This window comes from Pezoporus flaviventris, unplaced genomic scaffold, assembly GCF_033815535.1.
Source record: "Pezoporus flaviventris isolate CSIRO_AGI_PZ_B2104156 unplaced genomic scaffold, CSIRO_AGI_Pfla_v1 ptg000015l, whole genome shotgun sequence".
Classification (NCBI taxonomy): Eukaryota; Metazoa; Chordata; class Aves; order Psittaciformes; family Psittacidae; genus Pezoporus; species Pezoporus flaviventris.
This window is the reverse complement of record NW_026892563.1, coordinates 25,420,354-25,442,332: the sequence shown is the minus strand read 5'-3', so window position 1 is coordinate 25,442,332 and position 21,979 is coordinate 25,420,354. Positions and strand designations below refer to the sequence as shown.

General features: G+C 41.1%; 1 protein-coding gene across 6 annotated transcripts in view; it reads left to right on the top strand.

The window, feature by feature from the left end:
* The window catches only part of GRAMD1C (GRAM domain containing 1C), a 64,353-nt gene that overhangs the window by 27,198 nt on the left and 15,176 nt on the right, over positions 1–21,979 (top strand). For 5 of the 6 annotated variants that reach the window (XR_009743470.1, XM_061453808.1, XM_061453807.1 and 2 more), the window contains exons 3-9: positions 792–876; positions 4,319–4,422; positions 6,049–6,144; positions 7,253–7,333; positions 13,786–13,904; positions 14,987–15,107; positions 19,017–19,179. Coding sequence is in view for 5 of the 6 variants with exons in the window: in XM_061453808.1 (XP_061309792.1) it covers positions 792–876; positions 4,319–4,422; positions 6,049–6,144; positions 7,253–7,333; positions 13,786–13,904; positions 14,987–15,107; positions 19,017–19,179 (769 nt within the window). In the remaining variant the exon portion in view is untranslated. Of the gene's footprint in view, positions 1–791; positions 877–4,318; positions 4,423–6,048; positions 6,145–7,252; positions 7,334–13,324; positions 13,501–13,785; positions 13,905–14,986; positions 15,108–19,016; positions 19,180–21,979 lie in introns of those variants that run through there. The other variant, XM_061453811.1, reaches the window with a different exon arrangement.

The window sequence follows — 21,979 nt, the reverse complement described above, 5'->3', positions numbered from 1 at the left end:
AGCTCTTTATTTGAATGGGAACAGGGACATTCATTTCTAAGAATATTGAGTTCAAGTCCATCTGGATTAATCTACTTTGCTGTTAGTTTACTGCCCGGTTTAAATTTCAGAGGAGCCACAGACAGTGATCTTTTTAAATATACGGCCAAATGTAGAACAGATCAGGGAATCAAGAGGTGATAGTGGTGCTGCTATTTGTGCTTACTGGAGGACACTTTTGCCTTTGCTCCTACTGGTCTAATTACAGCAACTGGCAAGCAACCTGGTCTAGTGGAACGTGTCCCTGCCCATGGCAGGGGGGTTGGAACTAGATGATCCTAAGGTCCCTTTCAACCCAAACCATTCTATAACTGTAGCATTCCTGAAATGGTACTCCAAATAGAAATTGGTTATCTAGGTTGTGTCCTTGTGACCAGCTGGTGGCCTGTATGAGTACTTGATCTGCTCTGTCACTTCCTGTGTCATGGCGTTGCTGCCTGTTCATTCAGTCTGTGCTGGAAGACTTAGCTGTGGAAGGGGCTTTCATGTCCCTGTGAGTGGAGGAGTCTGCCATCATACAACTGTAATGCCTTGCAATTGGCATCTAGCCTGATACAAGGAATAGTTTGGCCAATGCTATCCTAAATACAGAAGCACATTCTTATATAAGCAAGCATAAAGTTACAGTCCTTCATTGCTCTTTTGATGCTAATTTGTGCTTCAAGATAAGATTACACATCCAATATGAATACAGTTGATGGCTGAAAATAAATCTGTTTGTTTGCTTAACCTTTTACCATTCTTTGTTGCAGCTCTCAAGTTCCACTTACAAATACAGGAGTGAGGAATTCAAGAGACAGTTTTCTCATCTGCCAGATTCCGAGAGACTCATAGTAGGTAAGATGCAGTCATACAAAAAGCGTTTGTCTTCTGGCTGATAATTCCAGACTGCTGTAGTGCCAAGGCTTCTTTTTTTTGTGGCAAATTCTAATTATAGCTGATAAATTCCTATTTTTCTGTCTCTGAACTAGCATCAGATACTTTCAGAGAAAGTCAAGTCCATACCCCTCTTCTGTATTGCCTGCTTTCTGAAAAAAGACAAATTCCCTCAGGAGGTTGAGAGGTGAAGGAGAGGGTACAGATCCTCCAGTTCATCTGGACACAGGATGGGAACCTCTTGATGTCTTTTACTTCTGCTACTTTTTAGTACTTTAGTTCCTGACAGCAGTGGAGATGTGACAGCTGTTAGCTGACAAACTGGAAAGAAAGATCACTATGCAGGGTGCTGGTGAGCACTGAATACAAACTCAACATACATGTACTGGTTTGTGCAATGCAAGTGTGAGAAAACCAGGTAGAGTTAATCCTGAGGGCACTGAATTTGTTGTATGTTCTTTCCAGCACAGACAGACAACTTAGTGTACTTCTTGTAGTGTCATACTAACCCTAACCCTAAACCTGCCCCTAACCCCAGCCTAGACCCTTGCCCTGGGCACTTGATTAATGTGACTTCTGGGACTGAGTGACACAGTCCCAGAATTACAGTCCCACTTGTAATTTAAAAAACACTTTTTGGAGACAAATGCCGGCTATATGATACGAGGACATAAAATTCCGCATTTAAATGATAATTCCCATCAGCTATTGCAGGATATAATTGAAAAACACAAACAAATACTCATTTTATCCTGACTTAATGGTGTGCACTTGGATGTATTTGCCACCATGGTATAGAGAGGGCAGTTAAAAACTTTTTATGCCTCGCACTGGTATGTGCACATGTGGTTACTCCCCATACCGAGCATTAAGGGTATTATCTGGTGCTGCTAGTTCTGGGCTGGCTCATGCCTTGAGTGAAGGTTTTTCACATCCCAGTATACCAGTTTAGCTTACCCATATGCTCATGACATAGGTGCAGGCATAGATATAACACTCAGCTGGAGGAGCAGAGGAGATAAGTCTATGGGGTAGGGGGGGACAGAACAAGGTGGCAGAGACTACGGTGCATAACTACTTGGCATCAAAATGTTCCTTTTGAGCTCCCTGTTATGCTCCATTACACAATTCAGAGAAGGTAAGCCTGTAACCCTACCTCCTTTGCATGCAGTGATGCACCTTATTTCTGTTTTATAACTTGCCTTGCAGGTAAGTCTGCCTATGCTGCCCAAGCATTGTGTAACAAATGTACTGTCCCAGAATTGGGATTTGTTTTAATACAAGGGTGGTATTGTTTAATGTTCACCTTATGCCATCTTTAAGGAAGTGAATACTGGGAGGCTGTCAGTATGTTTCCAGTTTGCAATGAGTTCCTTCCTAATTAATGGAAGACAAATTTATGCAAGTGACAGCTCTGAAACTGTTAACTACCTGCATCCTTTTCCAGCCTTAGAAGGAAGCAGTTTTCCTCTGAAATGCCTTCTGCATTTTTAAAATACTTGAATTCAGTACGGAAGTGAAACAGAAGAAAGGGATATTAACTTCATAGCATTGTTTTGGTGTGTCTCGTGAAAGAGGGTTGATACAGAAAGCCATGTAGCAAACTGAAGCACAGGTTCAGTGAACAGACTGCCTAGGATTTGGAGAAAGATTTAGTGATGGGCTAATCTCAATAATGTAGGACCTGCTCCATCAGAAGCAAAGTCATTCCTTTGTATACATGATGGAGTTTTTACCCCATAAAAAGCAATGCTTCTTTGGAAGGACTTTTTGCGTTCTCTAAGCAAAGGGCTTTTTCTTTGCTTGATGCAAAGAAACTTTTATAGGCTTTACAGTGTTCAGAGAAGCAGTTAGTTGCTGCTGTTCATTAAAATAACTGTAACTACTCCCATTTCTAGTTTAGCTTTTAAAAAACTAAGCAGCTTCCACTGTAATGAGCACTGTATATAAAGATTTTGTGAAATATGATTATTTTCTTGCAATGGAAAAGGAATGACTTAGACACTTGAAATGGGAGTTTAGAAGAGTGCCACTAATTTGCCTGAAAATGTTGTTTACAAGCAACATCTCCTTTTTTTGTGTAGGTAGGTCATGGTGTTGTTTATCACTTGTCTGGCTCCCTGCCCCAAACATAAAAGTCAGAATCAAGCTTCTTGATAATGCTTTCCTCAAGTCCTTAACCTCAGACTCCTGCTGCCTTCCCTCTCACTGCTCTCTGTGTTTTGGTATCTGACTTCTCTTTAAGCGTCACTTACAACTTAATGGTTTGGATTTCTTTTATTCTGTTTGCAATAATGTCTTGTATACATGCCTCATGCTTGTTGCAAGAAATTCTACTTGATTATTTGAGGGGAAAACCCAAGAGAATTTAAAAAATCATAATAAAAGCTCCTGTAGATGCAGACTTACCTTGAAGTTAGGATGGCAAGGGTCTCGTGAGCCTCTTGGTACTCAGAACAACTGTGTTCATCATGTTGTGGTACACAAAACCAAAATTCTGTCTCGGACACTAGCAGATACATTGCTTTTCAAAATAACAAAACTCTTTGATACCTCTAAAGCTAGAATCAATAACATCCTACTAGAATAGGTACACTCTCTATACATAAGGTAGTCTTCTTTAGGCTTGAGCTTCCAAAAGGGAAGTCTTGAGTTTCTAGCAGTAGTACTTGTGAAAATTCCTTTTGAATCTTCAGGGTCTGAAATTATGTAACTTGAGAGGTTTTTTTAAAAAATGCATCAAAATCCTCTGCCCTTGTTTTTAATTAGCAGGTATCTAATGATGGGTAATTGTGTTCTAGATGAAATCTGTTTCTCAATAGGGATGTTTCAGCCACAGGCAGTATCATAATGAGGATGACAGTCAGCTTCTGAAAATACCTTATGCCTGAGGAACTGGGTAGCTTCAAGCTGCCTTTGAGTGTCTCACTTTGCAGATAGTTTTAGCTAGAGATTAGAATCTGTTTAGTGGAAAATAATTATCTTACTACAACATACAAACTACTGTTGTGTAGGAGTTGACAGTGTATATACTGTTATACTATAAACATGTTTGTGTATTCTGCTGTTTAGGCACTTTGAAGTTTGATTTATGAGTGCTTCTCCTGTGTACTCCTGATCTTGCTTGATACCTCTTCTCTGAAAATGCAGGATAATGCACAGGGGGATTAATACATGGAATGCTGTCCTCACACAGACATTTCCATCAGCCCTGGCATTGGGGTGTTCCCAGAACAATGATCTGGATGCAACCCAGTACAAGTCTGCCTTCACAGATTTTTGAAGAGTGAAAGAAATAGCTTTTTATTTGTATTGTAATACCCTTATCTCATTTTAAGTTAGCATGTTTGGGTCAATTGAGCTGCATTAAGTGAGTAAACTTGTTCTTGCTCTCTATACATAGATTATGCCTGTGCACTCCAGAAAGATATCCTGCTGCAAGGACGTTTGTATCTCTCTGAAAACTGGCTCTGTTTCCACAGCAACATTTTCCGATGGGAGACCACAGTAAGATCTCTTAGCTTGCTTGAATCCTTGAATCCCACCTGTTTGTCCTGTACGATCAGGGTATGACTCCCTCAAATCTTGCCCTGTAAATCTCATCTAGTAACTTTGCACTGGAAAGATAGAGCCTCCATCCCTGAGCGGAAATGCAGATCTGTTGCTCCATAAAATGAGAATAGCTTTGGAGACATGAATGCTGAAATAAGCCTACTCCGTCAGTCATGCAGGAAGGTGTTCAGGAGTTATGCTGAAACTGATCTCTTACATTTCTGGATGGCAATTTCCCTCTCCTTACTAAGGAGAGTTGTCCTATAAAGGGATGTAACATGTAATGTTTTCCTATAAAACCAGGAGCATGATACAGTACATAATGTTGCCCTGTTCAAGAACTCTTTAGCGTTAAAACTTTACTTGTTTTAGTCTGGTGCAAATATCAAATTAAGAACAGCCGAAGAGAATCTATAAATGACCTTGGCAAGTTCTCGTGTTGTGGTGTGTAGATTTTGAACAGTATGAGGAAAAGCAGGTATTTGTGACATTGGCCCTCTATTTCTATCCAGTTAGGTTAATGAGTTAAAATTTTTCATTCAAGCAATTTTTGCATATGATGCAGAAATAGCATAAGGCAATGAATGAGAAAAGGAAAGTAACCTAGTTAATAGGTGATGGAGATGTGTCAAAATGTTCTGCAGCTCTAAGACTGCTCATACCTTAATCATTAAATTCTACTATGTGCACTCTGAAGTACACAGGACAGATAACAAATACCTTGTGTACTGAAGACAATGAGGAGGTGTAGAAATGTTTAACTGAAAAACAAGCTTAATTTCATCAGATGTATTTTACAATGTAATGTTTCTCATTGTGGACTTGAGATTTAAAAAAATTCCCTTTGAAATCACACCCGTGAATATATACGATCTATTCAAAGACTGATTATTTTTTTCAGCCAAACTAGCATATGTCCTGGTAACCTGTTCCTACCTGCCTAGCAGAGTGATATCCTATGCAATATCATAAGGCAATCTGAACCTATTAGCTACAATGATAGAGCTAAGTTTTGGGACCTCCTTAGCAGACTGTGTTGATGCAGAGAGAAAGTGGACCTTCTGCACACAAAGGAAAAAGCAAGATTCCACTGCTCTACTATACAGAAATGTTTAGAATACTAATATGCAAGGCAAACACATCCAAGCAGGAAGATTTCCTTGCAGTGTGTGGACTGCAAATAAACCTCTGTGAAAATGGGCTAGATAGTCTGTCATCTGATTTATGTCCTACCTTATGTATAGCATACTGATTGGGATGGACTTTCACATCTGTGCTTTGTATGTGGTTGGGATTGTGCCTTAATCCTTCAGTATTGCTCAGTGAATGGAAGGAAAGAAGAACGAAGTACTTGCTTCTCTAGTCTACTATGAAAGGAGATTAGTCTTAAGTCATTTTAACTTGCTTCTACTTTGGAATGCTTGCTGTTAGCAATTTGAGATAGTAATTGACTTTGTGATCTCAACTAAATTGCATCCCAGGGCTTGGGGTTAGTTTGAGTTCCTATTGCATGTTCTGTGACTTCGTAAATTTTCAGTTTTAAGTTATTTATAATATGTCATTAAACCTCTTTCTGCTTAGATTTCTATTGCCTTGAAGGATATCACTTTCATGACAAAGGAGAAGACTGCTCGGCTCATTCCAAATGCCATACAAATAGCAACAAAAGGAGAGAAGGTGAAAACCTGTATTGTGATGTGTTGGGTTTTGGTTGGGTGGGGTTTTTTTTGTTTGTTTTGTTTTGGTGTATTTTTTTTTTTTTTAATTTTTATTTTATTTAACAGCAATGTTCAGGGCAGAGCACTTGTAGTTTTAAATCCAATTACATTTAAAGATTTGATCACCAGGCTTGGTGATCTAGTCCCTATACATAGTGGCTTGACAATTCAACCTAGAATTCCCTAGAATCCCAGAAAGTAAAGGGGTTGTTGTCCCATTGGTTCTCGAAGGAAAACCATTTTAAAGTTCAGAGCATGACTTCAGAATGTGCATCCTCCAGACTGCAAAAATTTCAAATTCACTAGGTTTAAAGTGTCCCTGGAATTTCTGGAATTTCAGAAAACTGTTGAAAACAAAAAGAATGATGTCGTGGAGAAATCTACTCATAGAACATGTAATTTTATGTGCTGAGAAGTGTAGGTTTTGGGTATCTATTTGGAAAAACTGAAAAACATGATGCTCATGTGCAGTGCTCTTCCAGTATTTGTCTGTTCTCTCTCAGTTTGTTAACTTTAATCATCAAGGAAGATAAACCTCTTTCTCTGCTAAACAAACATTCAAATGGGAAGGATTTTAATACTACAAATGATGCATCTCATGTGACATATTTTAATTATTTTGATTTCATATCTCCTTATGTGAAAAGATTAATGAAAGTAATATATGGTAGAAGGATGGAAAAGGCTGTGGTCTTCAAGAAATAGGTATACGGAACTCTAATTTGTTTCACATCCTATTTAAAAATGGGAGAAAGATGTAGCTGTGTAGTTAGTTGAGGGGGGACCTCTTCCTTTATGCCAGAGATACAAAGGATTGCGATCAGATGCCTGGAAGAGCGAGTGTCTTTATATACTAATGGGAAGCTAACTTTTACTTACTGAAAGTGATTAAAAAGTGTGGAGTGTGAGGAATGGCACAAATGAGGTTTGTTGAATGTGAGAGGATCATGCTGTTGCTGAAAACCTTAGTTTATTCAAGACAAGGAAGGATTCTGATTTTGTTGAAAATACCTACAAGTGAGCTTTTATTTTATTTTTAGAAAGTGAGCACTTTGTTTTTCCTGCAGTTTTTCTTCACATCGTTCAGTGCAAGAGACAGAAGCTACCTCAGTATCTTTCGCTTATGGCAGAACGTGTTGCTAGATAAGGTAAGCTTGTAAGTGTGGGTGCCAGTGGTTAAGTAACAAAATAATATTTTTCTAATATAAGAAGACATGTTTTTGGAGGGTAAGAAGCTTTCCTTGAGAAGCTAGGTTTTTTCTTCTCGTACTGCCACCTACAACTTTGCAGTTGATGGAGTATTTTGTCTTTGAAGATAGGTTGCATGCTTTTCTTCACTACCACAAGCAGGTATTACTAAATTGGCATGCATTTTCTATGGCTAATTTGTGATCAACAAGGCAAGAGACTTTTTCACTGAAAGCTTTATCTTTTTGAGGAAAAAGCCTTAAGTCACCTTCTCAGATAACTTAGTTGAACCTTTGACAGCCAACTCATTACAACTCCCCTGACCTTGAATAAATGCAGTAAAGGCAGGCTGTATGAGATGGAAGTGTATTTCGGCAACTTCTGTTAGTTAGTTTGATTTATATTGCAATTTGTGAATACTTAAGCTAATCTGCTTTCTAAAAATGTCCCGACAGTTTCGCAGAGCATCACTAAGTAATGCAATTTTTGTAAACCAATTCCTTCCTGTTTACGGATCTTGTTGCTTAAATATTTCAACACAGTTGCAAATGAGCACTGAAATATCCATATATAACTGTGTGCTGCAGTGGTCCCCAAAGGCTTAAAGCTCTTGTACTGCTTAACTGTAGTACCCACAAAAGTTGGGTGTTGTTTTTTTTGTTAGCTGAATTCTAGGGCAGATTAGAGGTACTTTTTGTCAAAAGCTGGAAATAAAGGAAAGTGCCATTTAAGGCAAAACTAATGTTTCCTGCAAATCTCTTATCTCTTGTATTAAATACTATTTTATTGTAACATCCCAATTATCTTGTCTTGAATCCAGCAGCTAGTGCTGCAAAACCCACAATGCGCTATGTCATCTTTTGACTGGAATGTGCAACTGGAAACCAGCCTTGTTTTCCTTTGTTAGCATAGTTTGTCAGGAATGGTAATTATGCAGTTGTTCAGTTCATGGTGCTGGAGGGTGAATGTATGGGCATTCAGGTATACAAACCTGTCCAGGGGATTGGACCAGAGGCAGCAAGCTTTCTGCTGCTCAGTGTTAGTTTCTCCCCTGTGTTAGTCCTCTTTGACACTGAAATGCATGTCACGTTAGAAACAATTTTTCACTTCAGAGCTGTAACTGAAGGATAGATATGAAAGTAGAAGTCATGGACTGCACGTAATATGAGATGAATTAAGCCAGACAGTTTTAGGGACCAGTGGCTTGGGACCTCATCTTATTCTTTATATCACATCTTGCTACTAGCATTACTTGCATCTCACTAAAGTACATTGAAAGGTAAGTCTGCAAACTTTTGCTTGGGGTTCTCAGTTGTAAGATAGAGCATTGCTATGAGGTGTAGGGCTTTTAATGTAGTATGTTTGGGGCTACTTACTGAAACAGGATTTTTGTTGAGTTGAGCTCCTACTTCTGCAGTGCAGTAGTGACTTCTGATTCTCTGCTAGAATGTTTGAGTCACCTGTCAGCCTGCTTTATGATTCTTTGATTCTTTGTTGCTTAACCAAACTGGATCAAGGTATAGAGGGGCACTGAGAAGTTGAAAGTAGGAAGTAAAGTTGCCAGAGCTGGATCTGACAAGGCTACAGTGACAGTTGTCCACTGACCCATTGGTAAAAGAAACAAGTTGGTGCATCCAAGCATTTTTGCTGCTTTCTCCCCATCACCCTATGACAGGAACAGAATATGTTTGAAAGATCTCATATGTCTGAAGCTCTGGCATGGTATGCAGTGTCCTAAGTACGTGAAGCCTGGTGTTTCTGGGTTGTGGGCTCAGTGGTCACAGGGATCCTGTCAGAATTTGTAAGGCTTGTGACAAAGCCCCCAAATCTCACCCTGGAGCCAGTTTGAAAAGGAGCTGGTTTTAACATTTCCTCCGTGAAGAGCTAGGTAGTTAAAGCGTATGGATAATGTAGTTATTATCTGAAGTGCATCTGCTAGACCTGGAAATGAAATCCAACTGTTAAATTCTGAAATAAAGTCATTCTGGTGTCACCAGAAGTATGACTGGATACAGCGATGGTTTGCACCTCCACCTGATGACAAATAATTCCCAATTTGCATGATTCACATCCAGGGGATTGGATTTGTCTTTACTTCAAACCATGTTTGTGCAGAGGTAATTTTTAGTCACTGGCACTGGCCTCTTCAATGTGTTCTGGGCATAGATTTTGTGTTACAAGGTCTCGCCTTTGAAGAATGACCTATCTCCTTTAAGGGGATGCTCCTTAAGCTTTCCCTGCCTGCAGAACTTGTTGGTAGGGTCAGCATGTCCTTTCCCAGATCTCCATCTTGTGGCCATTCTGCCTTGTACTTTTCAAGTATCACACAACCTAGTCTTCTGCGAAGTCTGCCTTTCTATTAGAAATTAGTTGCATTATGTATGAAAAACAGTAAAGGATTACATGCTATTCCATGCCTAAGCTTGCTTTGCCCATCAGGATGCTCTCCTCCAGCTTTACGTCACTGTTCTCATAGGACTGCTGGTCTCCTTAGCTGGGCTGTAGCTCTCTAGCTCAAAGTTTCTCCTCTGAATCTTGCTCTGAGTAACAATACTATGTGCATTTGGCACCCTTCAGCTTTGGTTCCTCAGGGGATCAATGAGTACCTCTGTCTTAATATGGTCCTTTCTTAGGCTATATTATTTTAAATGTCCATATAAAAACTTTTCAAGGAAAAATCCACTTATTTTAATCTAGTCCTGTTGCAAAATGTGCTCAGTGAGTCTCTTAGGTTTGCTATTGTTTTTTTTTATTTAAATGCTCCTGGCTGAAGGGGAAGCATCATGGAAAATAAGGAGTTGTTAATGTAGGTCTGGAAGAGACATGACACCGGTTTTGATAAAACAGATAGCTGCTTCCACATCCATTGTGGCTTTCAATAATACATCAGTTTATAAAATCAGCCAAAATTCCTGTTTTGCAACAGGCTTTGCAGATTGGTTAGACAACTTTACTAATGGCTGCTATTGACAGTAAGAGCAGTGCCATTTAGACTTTTGCTGTATTTTGCTAAAGCTTTTGGGTGTCAAATATCCACCCAGTTTAAGGGAGCAGGAGCAAATTAAAATCTAATTAGGCAGGTCATTCAAATCCCAAACAAACACAGCACTCCTTATTTCTAATGGAACAAGATCTTAACTTAATCAGTCTCACTTCCCATGAGTCCTCTTCGTTAGAGCTGGATTTATTTTCCTATTGTTCTTATGCATTGCTGGGTAGAGATTTGCACTTGTCTCCAGAGACATTGTAGCAGGTAAGTCTAGAGGTGTGAGAAGGGACCGGAATTTCTGATGAGCTGGACTTCTTGTGGCAACATCTACTAGGACAGCAGTTCTGCCTTCTCCAGCAGCTTCTCAGGGAGGGTTGTGGAAAAAAAGTGTTTGTTGTCACCTTTCTGTGCAAGGAGGGGTCTTCTGGATATCTAAAAGGGCTTGGGTTGATTCTGACCTTCACGTTTGGGCAGTTAGAGGGGGGAGTTGGCTGTTTCATTCACCAGCTGTGCGACAGACTTCTGTATCAGAGTTGCCTGGTGTGAGTGTGATGCGTGGTGGGGGTTTTTCTCTAAGGTAGACCTGTGCTGAGTGTCCTGTTCTTATTTCTGCATGTCGGGGGGGTGGATGGGACGGGACGGGACGGACGGACGGATGACTAAAAATCAGTATCTTTGCTTATGTCAGTAATATTCTGTAGTATCACTTGTGCAATGCCACCACTTTGTATAGAGTGAAACAAAGAATTGATGGTTTTTTTGCTCCTGGTTGAAAAGACAAAACTGTGTGTCCCGGCTGCTTCTTGTAGCCTTTGTTTTTGTATACAAAGGGAACTGAGGCAAAACTCAGCATAGGCCATCACCTCTGGTGGGCAAAGTAATTCATGTTTAGGCTCAGCCTTTCAAGCTTCAGAGCTTCTCAAAACCATGCTCTCAGAAGCAGAAGTCTGAACCAGAAAATTTGTGCCCTTCTTGCCTTCAGAACTTTTGCTTTATTGTACTGGAAAGGATGTCTGGTTTGATCTTGTGCTGTGACCATTAAGAATTTAGTATATCTAGCTGAGCTAGGAATAATTGAGTGCAAGAATCCTGTTTTAGAAGCAGAAGTCAGTAACATTGACTTTAGAGAACCACAGGAAACAGCTTTATAGATTCCTAAAATGCATAGCTGAAAAGATTCTGTGCTTTCCTGAGATCATTCAGCCTGCTGTGCAAGGGCAGCCTGATGTGCTCACACACTGGTGCAGACTGTGCTGGTGAATTTCATTAGTGACATTAGCTGTTTCCTGGTTATTTTCTTATGACTTGAAATAAAGGCACTGTCAGTAATGGGCATGGGAAGTGAAAGGGGCTTTGTTTCTGCCCTTTAATTTCTGGTTGCAAGGTGTGCTATCTAAACATGCACCTCAGTCATATTCCCAAAGCATGTAATGCCTGCTCCCGGTTTTAGTCACTTAAGGGGAACAGCTGTAGGTAGTTGTGTTTAGCTATGAATTTATTGCTCCAAAGGACAGTGTGCTTGGGGAAAGCAAGGCAGCTGTGTGTGTTGCTGCATGTTTTTAGCACTGCATTGCTTTGTGGAACGAACCCCCGTGGCAGAGGCAGGCGTTAGCTGGCATGACCCTTGCTTTCTATGTGTGTGATTTGTGTTTTAGTGTTTCCTTTGTCCTGGGTAGGATTAAATACCTTGAACCCGATCACTGCCCATAAGATGCTTGTGCCAGCTGCTTTCTGAAAAGACCAAAACTTTGTTGTGTTGCAGAATCCCCGGGGGAAAGCCCCTCATCCAGGGCGGCCATGTGCCGGTCCGGGCTGGGTTTGCCCTGACCCCTCACGTTTTACCTGTTTTTGCGGAGGGACAGTCTCCCTCACGACGCAGCAGGGGATCCTGCATCGAGCCGGGGCAGAGCGGCACCCCGGGGCCATGCTGGCGACCGGGGCCGGCGCTTTGACAGTGCCCGGCTTCCCCCCGGCTCCCCCCGCGCCGAGGAGAGCGCTGTCCCGGCCCCGCTGGCGGGAGCCGCTGCCGCCGGGCGGGCGGGCGGGGAGGTGGTAGTGGGGGGGCTGTCCCCGGGCGGGCCTCGCCGCCGCCGAGCAGGAAGTTGGAACGCGGCGGCACCGGGCGAGGCCGAGGGTGACCCGGGAGGGGAGCGGCGCGGCGGGAAGCGCCAGGTTTGTGGCGGCGGGGGTGCCGCAGCCGGGGGAGGTGGGGGGTAGAGCGGCCCGGTGAGTGTGTGTGTTGCTGGCGGGGGGTCGGCGCTGCTCGCCGCGTAACACTGCGGGTAGTGTGACACCGCACAGGTGGAAGCGGGGAGGGGAGAGGATCACTTAAAAACGGTTTAAATAATGCATGGGCATTTAATGGGATCATTTCATGCACATAGTAAGCAGTACTTGTGTAACTGCCTCATTAGCACAGTGCTGTTCCCTTGATCAATATGGATTGTGGCTGAGGCACATTTTCCAGGATGGTCTCTCTCTTTTAAGATTGCTGGTATTGCTCTCTGAGCTCTGCTAAATCCCAGAACCGTATCTGCTGTCTCGTTTTCGTTTTATATATTTTTTTCGTTTGTTTTTTGTGTGTGTGTTTTTTATAGCCGTTTACATCCGAAGTGGACTTTGAAACCTTTGAAACTGGTTGCTTACTTTGGCGATATGAGTTTGTCATACTACTCCCTAACTTTCCCGATGATTTGAGGTAACTTAATTAAATATATCCCAGCACCTATGGGAATTCATGGAGCAGGGCAGAGGTCATACAGAGAAAGAGAAGAGTAGCTAGTGGTGAGTCAAGGTAATACTGTTACTGAGCAAAAGCAACTTTTCTTTAAAGGGAGTTCTGGCGGTGTTCCAAACTGAGGCTCTCCTGTCCCACCTTGGCAATATGGATAGCTGGTGGCAGACCCAGACAGACAGTAGTGACTGAAACACTAACTTCTCACCATTTGTAAGGCATTCTGAGCATCCTGAGGAACAGGCATGTGTCTATTAAGCAGTTTGTCCAAGATCAAAGAGAGAGTCCTGGCTGTCTGGTAGTTACTGGTCTTGTGCTGTACTGAGTGAAATTCAAGAGACACTGAATTTTGCAAACATTGTGAAAACACTGATGACACGTGGAGAAGCAAGTAATGGCTACAAGTGTGTGTTTTCTTGAAGTAACAATTTTTCTTGTGTCTGACATTTCTGGTTTAAAAGTGGGTTTAGGAATATGGTTTCTGTGTTTCCCAGTGGTTTGGGGATATGAAGTAGACAGGAGTACAGTTCCCCAAAATGCTGAAATCCAATCTTGAAATGTGATACCTAAATGCTTTCAGTTCTTGTCAGAATTGAGGTTAAAGGCTGTGGTGTAACTCGGACTTCTGGTTTACCTCCTGTGCCTCATTGTCCCATACAGTAGTTCTTGACTAGCCTGCTTTATTTCAGAGGCTGACCAAGCAGGAATTCTGGCAACTGGTGCACCAGAGCTATGGCTCTGAGCTGGGCCTGAACAGTGAGGAGATGGAGAGCTTCCACTCATCGTCTGAGGACAATGGGCAGTCTCGGTAAGGAGAAGCTATAAAGCTTATTGAAGTACTCTGGGAGGAACAATGTCCTGTTTCTTAGAAATTCTGTTTTCAAAGTGTTGCTGTAGCCTTTCTGGAAAGGTTAAGCCTATAGTAAAAGGATGCACAGAACCAAACTGCATAAACCGATTATCCATAAAAACTTAATTGTGTTCATTGTCTAAAATGTAGGAGCACAGCTGAGGCGCTTAGAGAAGGGAGATTTGAAGACCTCGTTCTCCTTGGAACTGCTTGGGGATACCAGCAGGATAGCTTAACTAGCAACCTTTTCTCATTAAGATATCTAGTCAGGGTCTGTATGGCCTTCAACAACATGGAAGGCCTGAATGGAATGGAGCTACACATGACGTTCAGACTCTTTCTGATGTAGAGTCTGAAACACTTGTTTTTCTTTGTTCTTCTGATGTCTGAGATATTAGCTTATTTTTGTGTTGTCCTAATCTTGAATTCGGGAGCTGGAATAATCTAACTGTATGTGGGTTATTTTTATAAAACAGTTGCCTGGATTTATGAACTGCCAGTGTCAGTCTGATAACGTGGCTTTAATTTTTCTGTCTGTATGTAAATAAATATGGCTCTACAATACCAAAAAATGTAATTTACGTCTCTTTTCAACACTGTCTTATCTGAGCATGTTTGCTAGAAAATGAAAAAAAAAACAAGTTAATTGCAAGCTTTTTTCTCCCCCCCCCCCCCCCGTAATAAAAATGCATAATTTTGCAACTCTGGGGCAGGGGAAAAACATCTTCTTAAACTTTTTTAAAACCTTTTTTTTCCAAGTTTGTTCTTGGCTATCTCCATTTCCTCTTTTTCTACAGCACGCACTCTCTGTGGTTCACCTGTACTTGGTTTTGCTAACTTTGTGGTCGGAAGCTGAACATTCTGAGAGGTGGTTAGCATGGGGAAAATGGCTTGTGAGATTAATGAGCTGGATGTGGGAAGAATGAGTTAGTAGTTTTTGAAGTTAGCTGAACAGACATGGTTTGAATACAAGAATCACACATGAGAAGCTTTCTCAGACCATGTATCTCCAATGACATCTTCCTTCTTGCTTTGGACAGGTCCAGCATTTGTGAAGATTCTGGAGAAAGGGATGAAAAACTGCCTAAAATGATTGGTTTAGTTCGGGAGCCCATGCTTCAAGCAGAAGGAGAGTCACTCAGTAGACATGCGTTGCCAGGAGTAAGTCCTGACACAGCCTTTCTTGCTATTTGTAACTGATAAGCATATATACTTGTATATGCTTATTAAGTATAGGATGCATGAGCATTTTAACTTCTAAAGAAGCCCTTGGGAATTCATAGTAGTCTAGACAGTTTTCACATCAGAAAATATGAATACCTTCAGGTTTCAGGAATATTTATTGAGTTTGGAAATGATCAACATTCATAAAAGAATATTGATTGTGTGAGTTGCAGCAATGCCTTATCACTAATCCACTGCATAACCTGGCTGGAACACTGAGGCTTAAGCCCTGTCTTTGTGGGGTGTGTGTTTTTATTACGAAAACCAAACAAAATTAACTTTGTTTTTTATCCACCTTTCTAGGGACCATTTTTAGCCAAGTGCTTTATGAAAGTAATGCTTTTGTTTGCTTACAGTGCTTTCTTGCTTGTGCTGTTAGTTGTTCATAAAGTATCTCCTCTTCTGTCTTTCCTATACATGAGGTTTATTGAAGGGTACTTATGCTGTGTTACCCTTGCCTTCAAAGGTCAGTTAGTCTGCTGTTATGAATATATGAAACCTTTTTTTTAATTGCAATTTCTGGAAATGTTTCAAAAAGAAAGTGGAACCCCCCTGTTTCATATAATATAGATGAGTTTTGCCTTAATGCCTTGGGTTAATACATGTTACCAGCATGAATGCTTCGCTCAGTACTGTATAATTTTGTGAATATGTTTTTCTGTTTGGGAGGGCAAGTGCATTGGTAGCAGTATCTGAGGTGTGCACAGTGCCCAGCACAGTTGCCGTATGCAGCTGTAGTCCTGAAAGGTTACAAACATTTTCACTTAACAGACACCGCAAGGGAAAGATCTTGGAAAAGCAAATAGAGCAGTAAAACATTTCCTATAAACTTCAATAGAGTTGGGTACCTAGCTGCTGTTTCTGCTTTGGAAAATCTGGGGAGGGAAGAAGGGAGATGATTGTAGCAGTTTTTACTACCATGTAAATCTTCTGGCTTTTGTCACTTGCTAAAACTGATCTGGAGGTTAAGCAGGCTTTAAATAGTTCTGCCAAAAATCCAAGTTAATGGCTAGAGACTTGTACCCAACAAACAAGACTGGTATGTGTCAGATGTTAAAAACTTAGTTAATTGGGTGATGGTTGTCTCTCATGGAAATCCTAGCAGTACGAAACCAGATTTTTGGAGAGATGTAACGGAGGCCTAGGAGGACTGTGGATGTTGGTCTCTTTAGGATAACTAAAAAGCTGCCCAGGTAGCCTTGGTTTAGACTTGTAAGCCCTAGTTGCACAAGAACAAGCCATTTAAAACTAATTGCTCTGCCTGGAAAAGTGTTTTGTTTACCTATGGGGCGCCACACCCAGAGATGTCTCTTGCCTTGCTGGTGCTAAATGTAATTGGGCATGTTGGTAAGCAGGAATGCCTGAGGATTTGGTCTGTATGCAAGGAAAAACATTAGGATTCTCCCTTGTATAAACTGCCTTTAAAAAGTCTTAATTATAGTGTAAAAGCACAGTCTTGATAAATGTGTAACTAAACTTTAGGTTACTGTTTCAGCGTAACTAAAATACGTAATGAGTGTGTTCAGCTATATGTGTCACTTGGTATTTCTCAAGAATGCCAATGCACTCTCCACAGCCCCAGGATTACAGCGTATTTTGTAGAAGCACAGGGACAGTAGGAGGAGGTGGTAGTGCTCTAGAATTTATCTGTCAAAACCATTGCACTGATGGAGCAAAACACAGTTAACACTTTCCAAAGACTGGAGGAAAACATGCTTAACCTCTCCTTTACTGCTCTGATAGACAAAATAAGTCCCAAAGTTCTCTTCAGAGGAAGCTGTGAACTAATGGAGGGGTTGGCTATAGGACTTGGCCTGTCTTGGAAAAAGTATTGTCAGTAGCTGTCCGTAGCTGATTAAAAGAAAAACCGTATGTAACACCAGTCGTGGCTCATCTGCTTCTCTAAATGCAGTTCATCTCAGTGTGGGAACCACCTTCTCACCCATATTTTCAGCCATCTTTTCTCCATCCCTTGTAGGGAGGCCTTCCAGTCCCAGAGCCTGCTGTTCACAGGTTAAAAACCAGAAAAGCCTTGGCACAGAGATCAGCAGTATTGGACTAGCTCAGGATATAATATATAAAGAAGAAATTACACATCTTCAACTCCACCTGACACATCTGAAAATCGTTTCTCTTTAGTGTAAAAAAAACTAAACACCCACCCACATCCCTCCGCAAAAAATAAAGTAACCTTCAAACCCCAAGAAAGCCAATTTGAGTTATTCCAAAGGCCTCAGCATGAATCTCCTCTGCCCTGACATCATGAAAGGCTTTTTTGTAGGAGCCCTTGTCTTCTGACATGAGCCTGGCATTCCTGTTCTGCTTGTGGCATGGTAGGGCTGCTGTTATGCTGCTAGTGGGGGCTCCATTTGTTCACCAGATCCCTAATTATCATCAAAGTGCAATGCAGGCTCTTTGGATTTGAGCTGGATCTGTATGTCAATTTTTAGACTGTTTTACCACAGCTAGCTCCTGTCTTCCATCTGTATTGGCAGAGTATTTTGACATAGAAATGTTGGTTCTGTCCTAGTTCCTGTTGTGTGATTGAGTGTAATTTCAGGCATGGTAGCTCTTTTCAATAGGAGCATTTGTTAACTGATCTGCTTTTCTGATGCAGTTTTTTGACCTTGAGGGAGTATTTCTGCCTGCTTATGCTGCAGTTAAATTCATGCCTGCCTGTTTCCCAGCCACCCACCTTCTGCTGATGTTCCTCAGTTGCACAGAAAAGTAGATGGTCTTTATTGAAGAAAGCCAAGTACAGGAAGTACATGATGACTTTTCAAGTAATGGATGCTCTTGCTTTTTTGAGTCAGCGCTGAATAATCTGCAGGGATGATGGTACATTGCAGATGAATTGGAGCTACTCAATAAAGGAGGCCTGATCTTACTTATTTTATGGTCTGTGTGGTACTGCATGTAGAGGCTGTAATACTGCTGATTTCAGCTGTTTCATTGGAGGCAACAGGAGCTTTGAGGAGAGATTTAGAATGAAAGCTATGATTTGATGCTCATAGCCAAGCTTTTTGGCTGGCATTTGGAAGTGTACAAACCTTGTGCATACAGTTCCACTAGAAATTACTTCTTGAAGTATGCAATGGCATGTAAGGTTAGCCACCAGTTCTTAAAGTTTAGGGTTAAGAGCTGCATCATTGATTCAGTGACTGATGTTTTTGGGGGTTTCCTGCTTATTGGAGATGGCAAACGGTACTCTGTTGCTTAGTTTCTGAGAAGTAACATTTTTATAAGTAGGATGGCTCTAGCCAGTGTTTTAAAACTTTTTTGTCAAAGGGTAATGGAGCTCTACAAAATAAGAATGCATTTCAAATATATAATTTGGAATTTCAAATATCTAATTGCTGATAAAAGGGAGGTCTTGTCTATTTCATTGTGCTTCTCCTCAAGGTTATTGGACCCCTGGCTAAACTGTCAGGAAAAAAAAACCCTGATCAATAAAAAGTAAAAAAAATCTGTGTTAGTTTAATGAATATGTAAATGCATCGATGCAGGGAAGGGGACCAAACTGTGCAGGTGGTTGCAGGAGGACTGGATGAGGAATAAACTGTCTCTTTTAAGGCAGCTTTTGGTATAACAGTACAGATAAGTAATTCTGTTACTGGTTACCAGAGTAAAGTGAAAACTTGAAATAGAGGAAGGGATATAAGCTGTGGCAGTGGAAAAGGGAGAACTTAGTGGAAAAGGGAGAACTTAGTGTTGGACTGTGTGGTAATTGGGCAGATAGAACTTGTGTCTGCTTTTACATGGCTTTATTCTTTGATGGTAACTTTTTTTTTAAATGGCTTCTGATGACAAATGCTTTTTTTTTTTCTTTCCTCTTGGTTGTTTAAGGTGGAGGAGTCCCCAAGTGAGAAGCAGGTAAAGAAGAGCCCTCTTCCATCTTCAGAAAGAAAATCTGTTAAACTGGTCAGGAGCAGGTCTTTAGAAAAGTCCTTGGACCTGAATGAGAATGAAGATCCTCCAGAGAAAAGCAGTGCCTCAGACAGTGAAGAAGGTAAATCTCTTGGCAGTTGGAATCTATAAGTCCATCTCACTTCTGGAGCAAGTTAGAGAACTTTCTGATATTATGAAACTTGCTGCTCATTTGTTTCATGGAATTGTAGCAGCAACATCTTTGTATCTTAGTTTCTGGGGAGGAAGAAAAAGTTGCTGGTGCTCAGAATGAAAACAAATCGTGGTTTTGCTTTTTCTTCTTTGGTGGCTAGAGAGTTGCTAACAGCTTAAACAAAAAGATTAAACAATAGGTTTATTTGACAATGTGGTGGTGGTTGCTCACTTTTCATGCTCTCATGGGTACTTCAAATATTTTGCTTTCTTCTGTTTTCACTTCTTGGGAACTGCTGGGAAACATTTTTGACCATTCTCCAGTTTTTGAAAGATTTACTCACCCCCACTTCATTACACTTCTCCCTAAGGCATATGGGCTTCAGTGTTATTGATGGGGTAAACTGAGGAACTCACTGAAAACCCAGGCAAGACAACTTCTCAGACTTCAGGAGTGTACTGTGCATATTTTGAATCTGGTCTGAAGGTGAAAAAACCTTCACATGTATCTTTGAGCAGATAATACTTTGTGTTCCAGCACAGTTAGTATCTTAATGGATCCTAATATCTCATCCTCAACTCCTACATCATTACCCAGTATAAGATGAGGAGAAACTTGGACCACAGTAGTGCAGTGATTGTAACCTGGCTGTTCTGTGCTTCCTTTCCCCTTCTCACTGTAGGAGAGAAAAGCATAGCTGTATGTCTTATAGTGGTTTTGGTATAAGTATTTCTGCTACCTCCTGGGGAGATAGTAAGGGCAAACTGTGCCTTCTACCTAGGCTGGATGACAGAGATACTTGTGCTGTGGTCTGTGGGTGCTTGTTCTGTGGTCCCGTATTAACCACTGACAACTTCTTGCTCTAAGTTGAGTGTTTCACTTACCTTGGCAAACTGTGCGAAAGGGCCATAGTTGTTCAGACGGCTCACTAAGTTGTGGTGGATGTTCTGTTAAATATCCCAGTTTTGACCTCTGTAAATGCCTTTGAAATGAGATGTGCACAACCTGGATTGATTCCAAAGTTGTGTGGTGGTGTGCAAATGATAGATAGGAAAGCTCAACAGTATCAGTGTGCTCAGTAGCAGCTGCATATTTCTTTCATATGTGAAGAGATCATTTGCTTTCATTGTCTGTTGACAGGAATAGAGGAGTTCAGTTAATTGAGGCCAGTTCTTAATCTGGCTGAAAAACTTTGCATCTCATCCTTTCGGAGTTAGCAACTGAAGTTGCTTGTAGATGTCATGATGTTGGAATCACAGAGTCATGGATTGAACTGGCTGCCTGCAAATTGTGGTTGTTGGCTGAGGATGTACTTTATATTCATCTAACTTTCCTTTTGTTCACCCATACTGCTTCTGTGCTTGCTTGTGGGTATCTTGCAATTTTCCTGTTCTTAGTACCACATCTCTCTTCTGTCTCTGGATTTTATTTTGCGACAAAGGTCTCCAGTGAAACTGATGCGAAATGGTCCTGTTGTCTTTCATACTGCTGTTTGCCTAAGTGCTAGCAGAAAATATTCCCCATCACTTCTGTGTTGGTAATGTTGAATAAATAGAGCATATTAAATTGGAGATGTCTCTTTAAAAAAAGAACTGACTTCATGCTGCTTTTCCTATTTCTCCCTCCCGTCCCCCAAGACTAGTCTTTCTTATTCAGAGCAGGATTTTCTAGTCCCACAGCATTAATCTTTTCTTTCAGATTCCCTTCTTCATGCTTAGAATATTTTTCTTCTGTTTCTCTGTCTGGTTTCTATTGCAGTTGTCCCATACTCTTACAAGGTGAATTCCTTCATGCAAATGAAACTAGCTTTCCTACATGGCAAAGGTTTACCCATGCAATTAATTTCTCTTGTGGCCTCTGGCTCATGTGCAGGCTACCAGTGGAGGTGTCCTGGCAGATAAGGTGATGGGCAAGCTCAAGACTTGTACTTCCAACTGCAGGTTCAGCTGACACCCAAGCTGCAATGCCAGAGCCTTAGCAGCTCTTCTTCTGTTGCCCTAAGTCATTCTCACATTGTTTACCTGGGAGTGGGGGATGTGCATCTTCCTATGCACAACTGGGCCTTTTGACTTGCATCTTGGTGCTTTTGTTTGGTTTAATAAATTGGAGTATCAGTCTCAAGCCATGACAAACTTCTGGCTAAGCTAAAAATTAGTTTTTGAGGTCTAGATTCTGAATTTCAGAAAACGATTTTTAGGTCAAGCATAGAGTATCTACTTCCAAAATAGAGTCAGAAGATTCTGGATTTCCTCACATGACTCTTGTATGTAGGTTTTGGTTTGGTTTTTTTTTGTTGTGGATTTTTGGTTTGTGTGGTTGGGTTTTGTTGGGTTTTTTGTTTGTTTGTTGTTGGGGGTTTTGTTTGTTTTTTTGGTGTTTTGGGTTTGTTTTTTAAATGACAGTGTTCAGCAGCATAGAATACTTGGAAATTAGAAAGGGGGAAGCAGGAAACAGTCTTTTGTGTTGGAAATCTTTACCGTGTATGAGGACATGATAAATCCCTTATCCCCTTTGTGACTTATGCCCTTTGTGAGACTTTCTGTATTGTACTAATAACCACCTTAAATGTGTGGTCTGCAGGAGGGCATAACTGCTTGTGCTGTAGTGCTGTGGGATGGGTACACTGACCTTTTTTGCAGAAAGGGATATAAAGGGCAGAAGATATTTTAAAGGCAGGGTGGTTGAAATTAGTTCAGTCCTGTTTGGTTTTGGGTCAGCCGTCAGCACACACCCCCCCCATGTGAGATTT